This window comes from Ambystoma mexicanum, chromosome 13 (assembly GCF_040938575.1).
Source record: "Ambystoma mexicanum isolate Mex_15411 chromosome 13, UKY_AmexF1_1, whole genome shotgun sequence".
In the NCBI taxonomy this organism is placed as follows: Eukaryota; Metazoa; Chordata; class Amphibia; order Caudata; family Ambystomatidae; genus Ambystoma; species Ambystoma mexicanum.
In genome coordinates this window covers 603,500,288-603,509,991 of record NC_090938.1, presented here as the reverse complement: position 1 = coordinate 603,509,991, position 9,704 = coordinate 603,500,288, and the positions used below count along the sequence as shown (strand labels likewise).

The 9,704-nt window shown below is 40.1% G+C and overlaps 1 protein-coding gene across 5 annotated transcripts in view; it reads right to left on the bottom strand.

Moving 5' to 3' along the window:
- Positions 1 to 5,292: 5,292 nt before the first annotated feature.
- Positions 5,293 to 9,704, bottom strand: part of STAT3 (signal transducer and activator of transcription 3) — a 609,635-nt gene continuing 605,223 nt past the window's right edge. For 3 of the 5 annotated variants that reach the window (XM_069634450.1, XM_069634452.1, XM_069634451.1), the window contains exon 24: positions 7,541 to 7,739. In XM_069634450.1, coding sequence (XP_069490551.1) covers positions 7,684 to 7,739 — 56 coding nt within the window. In that variant the 3' untranslated portion in view covers positions 7,541 to 7,683. Of the gene's footprint in view, positions 7,740 to 9,704 lie in introns of all 5 variants that reach the window. The other 2 variants (XM_069634449.1, XM_069634453.1) reach the window with 1 other exon arrangement.

The window sequence follows — 9,704 nt, the reverse complement described above, 5'->3', positions numbered from 1 at the left end:
TGAAGACGGCTTGTCAATATATTATCGACTGGAGCAGGTTTTAGACAATAGTCCGAGATCTGGACCAGTTCTGCGAGCTATTAGCAATAAAAAACAATCATGCCAATCACAACAATGAAGTTACTTAGTTACTTTTCGGACTGCCAATGCGAATTACTCGATTAAGAAGTTAAGCAGATGATCATTTATCAATTACACGATTAGGTTTTTTTTGTGCATCAATCGGTACCTGCTGAAAGCAACTATTTTACTTTCGGTGCATCTCTCAGGTGTTGCATTGACTGATAACAGTCAATAGACCAAGGTTTAAAACTATTCACTTGGTTGTCAAGTGTTCTCGACTTCTGCTTGGTTACTTTGTTAAACTCCTGCTACCCCTCGTTTATACAGCAGCACACAACTATTCTGTTACTGAAATTGTAGCAATACAGAGCTATGACACTGACAATCGTACTCACTGGAGAAGTCAGAAAACATTATTGGCTATTTCTCTCGTCTGGAAATTGTGTTCGTGTTTTTATAGTGGAAATTATTCCTCAGACTTGGTTTTATTCAGTTTGTATGACATAATTTATACAATCAACGTTCATCATAACTGTCTTGATTGGGTTATGCTGGTGCCCAAAACCTTTCCCTTCTGTAGCGGCTACCTTTTTTTACTTGCATATATTTCATAAAAATTAACCTTCAAAAAGCAAGGTTACTGCCGAGTATTCTGGCTCTCAATAGTGCCTGTCTTAACTGAGACTCACTCCCCTTAGACTTGTATATCAAGGAAAACTAGATGAGACAATGTAACAATGGTTCCGCTATATGCTGGAAAGTTCTTTTTAAACAACAGAGCAGCACAATGTCTTAGCTCGCAACACCTCCCAAGAATATTTGAATGTAAAATTATGGAAAGGTGATAACTCTGTCAAACAAAGTAGATTTACTAGGGCACGACGGTTCGGCAAGAGCTACCTGTTAGTACAGTGAATGTATGACCAGCCCTACAGGAAGGAATGTTTGCTCCTATTCCTAGCATTTAAGGACTTTGCTCTATACTCCAGCTTGCCCAAAAACAGACTGTGGCTATAAAGCCCTGCATGTAAAAATAGCCATTTACAGTTTACGCAGAACCCGGTCTGAACGAGCCTGCAATAATGTGGAACCGTTTTACGAGTTTAATGTGCATGATCCTTGGGAGGATGGAGTTAAAGGGATTAAGGCAGATTAAAAATACTCTTTGTTCTGAAATCGATCAGTAGAATGTATCCAAACCTAATGTAACAAACATGCATGAAACAAACCTAATGGGCATTCAATTTATAAAAACATCTAAATGAAGAGGGGCTTTCACGTGTGATCATAGCATTGCACAAATATTCAAGGACTTTGGTCAATTCAGTCCTCTCCAAGGATAAACCTCCAAGTAGGAGAGTGTGCCGAATCCTGCAAAATTGTCCCGCATCCCAGATTAAAGTGGGTTGGGATGCTATAGAAAATTTTATTGGCACAGTACAGCGTCAACACCATACAGCCATGTTCCTTTTGACTGGATAACATGCTGTATATGTTGGTGCATGAACTCTTGGTCTTCATCTGTCCGAAAGTAGAAACCGTCAACCAATCTGCCCCTCGATGTGAACAAAAGTGCCATGCAATGGATCAAATCACAGAAGCATACTATAAGAAAATATTATTCATTCAATGTTGGGGCTTCAGTCGCTCTTTTAAAACTATTGGCAAGTCAGAGCTGTTAAAGTAATTTTTGAACATTAAAAAAGAACAAATAAATCATGTTATGCGCAACACAAACAATGAATTAACATTGCATGGCAAAAACATCAATTGCTTGTGCAAGGAAATTATGTATGTATTAACATTTACTGATTTGCAAATATTCTGACATTTTACAAAGAAAAACTGGGAAATGTAATTTTACAATGTGTACTTCAAAAGCAAACCATTGCTAAAGTGGTAGCTCAGTTGATTTTGGGGTTGACTGCAGTAACTATGTAACCTGCAGGTCCATAGTTTGGATCCAGACAACTGGTCAATAACATGGCTAGTATTGAGTTGGATATACATAATACATGATTTCGATGGCAAGATTGAATTTGTGGTGTGCTCTATACAAATGCTGCATATTCTCACTAGGATTATGAGTACTAAAGAAAATTGTTGCAGAAAGTAGTAACTTTTCTTGTTGGCGTACACTAAACCAATTCCCTAAATGACACCACCATATTATAATGTGATCCTGTGTAAAGTATATCAATACATTACAATTCGTGCACAGCTGATATCTACCGCAAAGAAATATTCCTCAACAAATCAGTTTTCAGACAAATAATGTTCACGTTTAGATTAATGCTTTGAAGAAATATGGACAACTCCCCTTTTCCAACGTTTAACAGGTTATGATAACCGTTGGCTGTGTTAGCTTTACTTTAAAAGAGAAATACGTGAAATGGCTCTATATACAAAACTCTTCAAACAATGAGCAAATCCAAAATTTCAGCAACGCTGGCATTGACCCACATGTCGAGTCACAAGAAAGAACATTTTTTAAAAGCCATTTAAAGACTCCATGTTGCTCCAGGTGAATTTATGGTTATATCTACCAGAATAAATCATGTTAAGGTAAACTGAGCCATATCACTGCCATGTAAAAATATGATGAGGTGGCCCACACGGAGTACAAGACAACCGGACTAGTCTGTCCATCTCCAACTAAATTTGGCAACACAGAATGTAAAAAATAAACAAAAGGCAACAAATGCATGCTTTCCCTCTGCCATATACTTGGAGGAGGAATGCATGCTTGTGTATCTCTCTCACACACACAAACACACACCCCAGAGTCTGCCCACAATCGCAGGTGCTTACTTGAAATATTATTTTCTTTTTACATCACCAACATGCCATGGTTATCTGTGGTTTATTCATGGCAGGCCACTTATGAGTTGGTTAGTCTATGATCTATACGCCATGCTATTCCTCAGTGGACACAAGGGAGGGTCGTGGTGGGGGACATTTATCTGGAGGGAGTGGGGGTTTACATTTTAAAAGCAGCCCTTCACCTAAAGTGAGCATCACTTGATCATGCAACTTTATACATATATACAGGATACATTGTTCCTAAACCATCTTTGCAATAACTGTCCAAAATATCTTTCATCGTACAGAAATAATATATACAAAAAGAACTATTTGTGAAATAATATTATGGCCTTTCCATTCACTCGTCATCTATTGCAGAATTGCTCATAACAGAATTTAGGGAAGGCACAGAACTGATTTTTCAGACTTTGGGAAAACGATTGTGTTGGGGAGTGGGTGATGTTCAATTAGTCGCAAGCACGCTCAACAGTGTTTCCGGCAAGAAAAATATAATCTGTTCAATTTTGGTAATCTGTATGCATCATGGTAAAATAGAACACATTTCAATAAGAACGGAGATAGCCAGATTAGCTCCAGGTACAGTAAACAGCAGATATCCCCACATGATTTATGTTGGCTGCTGCAGCAATCCCAAGGGTGCATATGTGTGCAAACTATCCCCACACTTCTTTGCAAAGTACTGTAACATTGCAAAACAACAAAAAAAGATGGTCTTCCACGTATGCAATTTCATGTACTTAGCTGTGCGTCTTACTAACTGGCTTAAATTCCAATATTCACTTTGTCAAATGATTGCTATAAAACCTGCCAGTATAAGAAAGAATTCAACCTTGTTGCCAGATGTGATTACTTTTTTTGGGGATCAATACACAAAAGACTGGCGGATAGTTCAGGGCCAACACACTCTCCTTGGGAACGAGATGATGTTGTGCAACATGGGTTCGACCCCCGGACCGGAGTTTAGGAGCTAGAGTAATCTTGCATTAAGTGCAATATAAATCACCAATGATAATAATGTACATTATCATTTGGAACCTTACATGCCCTTTCGACTGGAAGCAAACACTGATATCTCTGTAGAAGGGATTTGTCAAGTCAGGCAAACAAATGCATAGTTATATCTCTTTAGTCGGACAACTTGAAACAAACCATATTCTGTGCACCTGTAAATGTAAAGGGCTCATCGCCGGTGGTTGCAGCCCCAACAAATAAGTCAGCTGACTGCAAGGGTGCCATTGTTCTCACCCTAGGCCGTTTAATGAGGTCACTGCCCACAGAAAGCAATACTGATAGCGGATGTTAAAAACCTGCATTTCTTCCAATTAATCTACTAATTGAGCTTAAACGTATGGCAAACTTTCGAGACTGGTAGCCTTAGGCAGATACCCAGCCATGGAGCATGCTCATAGTGAACATTTTTGAATTCATGATGGAGAAAACATGGGCAATGAGTCGCGGGATGTGTGCCCACACCCAGTACACTTCCTGGCCTATGCACTGCAGCTCTCTGCTGCAATATAAGCGCCCACTTGGAACCAACAAAGCATCTCTTTCATTGTCATAATGCTTCTAGTCAAAACTCAGCAAACAATATTGCCCTTGATCTAAACCAGGGGTGTGCAACCTTTGGCTCTCCATATGTTTTTGACTACAACTGCCCTCAATCCTAGCCAGCATAATCAATGGTGGGAGATCATGGGAGTTGTAGTCCAAAGCATCTGGAGAGACGCAGGTTGCAGATCCCTGATCTATACTGTAGTAGGTGCTTCAAAAAAATAATCTACAAAACGGGTTCAATGAACCTCCTCAGTTTGTTACCAATTGTGCAACATTTGTACACTGGTCACTCTTTCCACAAATCTGTTCATCAACCATCCACATTAAGCCTCAAGCAGCACTCCACAAATGCCATTTGCAGACTAACATCATACTAACTGAAAAAGACTGCTAGTATTAACCATTGCTTCATTACATATATTGGGGACATTATTTGTTTGCCATCCTTGCTTAGGTAGGCAAATCACTTGAATACTATACATTAACCCTGTAATATCCCAAGCAGAAACACTATATATTAGTGTTGTTGGAGGATTGGGCACAGCAGCATTTTCAATAGGTTTTGTAGCTTGAAAATGTGACACAAAAACTTTAAACAATACTTTGACAACAATTATAAAATCAATCCATAAAAAGAAATCTGTTCATAAAAATAAATTCAGAATAAAATATTAAAATGTTAACAGGAAGGTAAATCAGATCTTTTAGACCCCAAGGCAGTGGGGCATGACCCAACATGTGGTCCAATAATTCTGCTTACAGGGTCTCGGGACACACAAGCAAAAGGAATACAGAGCAAAAAAGAGGAATTCACAATAACGTCAAGAAAGAAATACAAAACAAAGATTTTCCTGTCAACTTACATTTTAAAAAAAAGCAAAAAACATAAGGGAAAATATATCTGCATGTAAACCATGTTGCAGATATTTTGGGTCACACGAAAATGTCCCTTTACATTTTTGGATGACTGACTGTATAAAAACCTAAGGGTCACTCCTACAAAATCACAGATAAAGGTCCCTTTAGCAGGTGGCCTCAAGTACAAATCTCAATACACTGCACTAGAATTCTGGTTTTGGGGAATACTGATTTGTATAATATGGGAGCAACATCTGCTGCCAGTTAAAGGCAGACAGTCATTACCCCGTTTTCACATTGGTCTTGATGGATGGCAACAAAATCAAGTCATACTACCTATGTATATCAATCATACAGACTAATAACAGCTAAAATAATGTGTGTATGTTCGTTAATTGTACTCTTAGTTCCAAACACAGTAATCTCCTGCCCTTGTATCATCAACCCAGTCGGGGACACTGAAAACACAGAACAGAACGGGCAGGTCAGAACCACATTAGGCATACAATGGGTTCTTTAGATTTTATCAATGTGCATAAAACATACCAACGATAATCCAATATGGTGGACAACGTGTTCCCTTGACAACATTGCCTGCCTGTTTGGACAATGGCATGGTACATATTAGGTGTGAAAGACAAGTTACAACAATTAGGACCTCTATTTGGCTAATGAAGCACTGCTCTATTCAGGAGTAAAAACAGACACCTCAACACTGGTGCCCAATATCAAGCGGAAGCTGCTGGCCATTCTTTAAGAGGAAAGTACCACTGAAAAGGCATGATTCTGCATAGACCTTGTAGCCTATGTAAGTAAGTGTGTTCAGAACCAAAATGTGCAAAACGTTCTAGGCGACAGTGGGAGCGTTAGCAAGCTTGCAGAAGTAACGTTCCCAATATTACGGTCTTGAAAACGTAACACTTAAAAGTGCACTTAGGACAGGGCTCAAAATGTACACTCGCCACTAGCAATTGGCTAATGATAATTGACTCTTGGTGAGTAAGAAATGGTGTGCTGTGACTATGTGCACAACAGAAGTGGCAAGTGATATTTTACGCCTATCTAGTAGCTTGCAACTTGAAATTTTGCCCCCTGCCTTAGGACACCTCCTAATTTTGGGCAATGGTGGGAATGGATTAATTCCTTTGACTAATTATCCTCTTACCAACCCACCCCAAAAGCCAGTGGACTCACAGGCAAGGCTCGTTCTGCCCTAACACTCTGGCCACCCAGGGGACAGGGACGCAAAGGGTTAAACTTAAACACATGTTCACCTTTGGGGTAATCAGAGTTGTGGAACATTAAACATTAAAGTTACTTAACTCATTCTACTGGACTTTTGATGAGGACGATGGTGAAATAAATTTGCTGTGGTACTATTTAAATCCACTGAGTGAGATATGATGCATCCTTTTCAAACATTCACATAGTTGCCCTTCCTGATCATGTTTACATTCACGACATAAAGGAGACCTTTCCAACATGCAACTACTATACAGCAGTATAGAGTTTAAATACAATGAACCGCAGCTCACTTACATAAAACAGCGAGTAGCTTCTGCGCTCACCCTCATGGTTTAAATCATTACCTCTGTACAGGCAAAGCAAGATGTACCCAATTGATAGAAGCAAAATGCCAGGATACTTTTACAGTAACTTAGACAGGGTGACAATTTACATCAAATTAAGAGTACGCCTGTTAAGATGTATACATGTTATCGTGCTTATTGAAGCTCAACACACACTGCAAGACATCACATTTCCTACGGCTTAATCAGGTTGGGGCTAGGGACAATGTGCGTCATTGTACGTCTGGTCAAGACCTCCTGCACAGGTCTCCAAAGCCTTTGCCACAGCCGCAAGTGTCAATATGCTGCAGAATCCAACAACTATGAAACAGGTTTCTTCCCAATCTCGTGAATAGGAGAAGGTTGCCTCCAATTTTTCATTCTTCGTTTCGTTCAGGACATATTCAGATGATCAGACTTTTAAGATCAACTAAACCACCCCTTGTGAGAAAAACTAATAATCGGAAAAGAGCCCCTTACATTTGCTATTCCGCAAACTACAATAGGTTCAAAAGCATTAAAAGGCACTTTTTAAAAATTAAAAAATTTAAAAAAGGGTTTTGCTTAAAGGCTCTTCTCCGTGTGTGTTCACAACACCAACACATTTTTATGCAATGAAAGATCAAGTATGCCGGCACAGAGTGATCCAGAGTCTTCCAAAACATGTTGCTTATGTGAAATAAACATGAACACAACAGAGCGGTGCACTGGAAGTGAACACAAACATGGAACTAAAAACAGCATCGCAGTTCCATTTTTTTTCTTTGGGTGGTCAGGAAAATTACAGCGATGGGTCGCTGAACACCGTATGTCACATCGGCGATGAGGCACACTCTGCAGTCAGCTCCATGTCAAACGTAAGTGTTTCTGTAAAATCGAGAACAAAAAAATATAACTTGCAGAAACATGTTCAGAAGAGAGCGAAAGACATAGGCAAAACCTATTGCAGACAAAAGCAGCAATGAAACCCTTAAAAGCCAAAACTCGCACGGCTCTGTGGCCCACACCACATAAAAGCAACTCGTTTTTTCTTATTCCCTTCATACATCACAAAGTATTCCTTAATCCTTAATCCTTAAAGGCACTGCAACAATTTGAAATCCAAGCCGTGCACATGGGTTGCTGCCCACAGACCGGTATTTAAAAATCTCTTACTTTGTCAGATGGTAGCTGTGTTGGCAGCCAAATATTTTAATTGGAGGGGTGCAAATCTTTCCTACGAAAATGCGGAAGCGACAGCGCGTAGTGAGGGAGTTTGAACCAACCACCAAGGATAAGGGCGGGCCAGAATTCTCTCCCGCCCCCATAAATTAGAATGTGCTTGTTGGCTTTGCCTGTAGAAGAACAAGTTACTTACCAACTGTAACGTTCTTTCGACTGGATGTTCCTCCCACATATTCCTCATCTTTGATAAATCCACTTCCAGCTTGCTTGTTTCTGAACTTGTTTTTCACAGTAGAGGTCACCATAGGTATAAATAGTCTCACGCAGCATCCGTTGCTCACTTCCGTTTTGAGGTGCTGCATTTGCCCAGTATGAGATGGTTAGTACCCTTGAAGGAGCGTAGGAAGTTTTACTGCAAGGAAGGATGGGAGAGGCGATAAGGAATACGTGGGTTGAACATCCAGTCGAAACAACGTTACAGTTGGTAAGTAACTTGTTCTTCGAATGGATTGTGACCTCCCACATATTCCTTATCTTTGATAAGACTCCCAAAGCAGTAATATGTATAGGAGGCGGGAGTACAACCTAATGATCCTTTTAAAGATGCACCGAGTGCAACACAGCTTTCCCAAATTTAGTCTCCTGGCTAGTGGAGGAATCTAGACTGTAGAATTTGGTGAAAGTATGTGCAGACGACCATGTGGCAGCCGGGTAGATGTCTTTAATTGGAACTCCTCTTTGGAGAGCGGACGAGGCTGCGATACCCCTGGTTGAATGAGCCCTGAGGTATGAGGAGGATTGTTTCCTGACAATTTATAGCACTCTATGATAGTCAGTATTATCCATCTTGAGATGGTCTGTTTCGTGATAGGTAAACCTAGTTTATGTCCTGCATACCCCACAAACACTTGATCTGCTTGTCTAATCCTTGCAAGTCTGTTAATGTAAAAACCCAAGGCATGCCTTGGATCCAGCCTGTGCAATCTCTCTTCCTCTTTCCCTGGGTGAGGATGAGGGTAAAATGAAGGCAAGGTTATTTTTTGTGTGATATGGAATTCAGAGACAACCTTTGGGAGGAAATTTGTCTTCACTTTAAGAACTACCTTATCTTTGTGAGAGATGGTATGTGGAGATTTGCAAGATAAAGCTTGTAGTTCGCTCACTCTTCTGGGAGAAGTTAAAGCCACTAGGAAGACTGTTTTTAGAGTGAGAAACATTAATGGACAGGAATGAAGAGGTTCAAATGGTGTACCCATTAGAAATTGTAAGACTAGATTTAAATCCCACAGGGGAACTTGAAAAGGAGTTGGGGGGAAAAGACATTAGTCCACCCTTTCAGAAACTGAATGACTAGAGGCAACTTGAAATATAAAGATTCCTCAGCCGTGCGTTCAAAGATTGACAGCGCAGCGAGGTAACCCTTGATTGCCAACTTGAAGGCCTGAATTTGCCAAATATAGTAGGAAAGATAACACCATCTGTGTACTTCATGAAAAAGGGTCAATATCCCTATCTCTACACCAGCTGCAGAATTTGTTCCATCGGCAGCAGTATAAAGATTTAGTTGCTGGCCTTCTGGCCGAAAGCAACATCTCCATTACATCATCCGGGAGGTCCCAATCTTTGTATCTCAACCTTTCAGAAACCAAGCGTGAAGGTTGAGAGTCC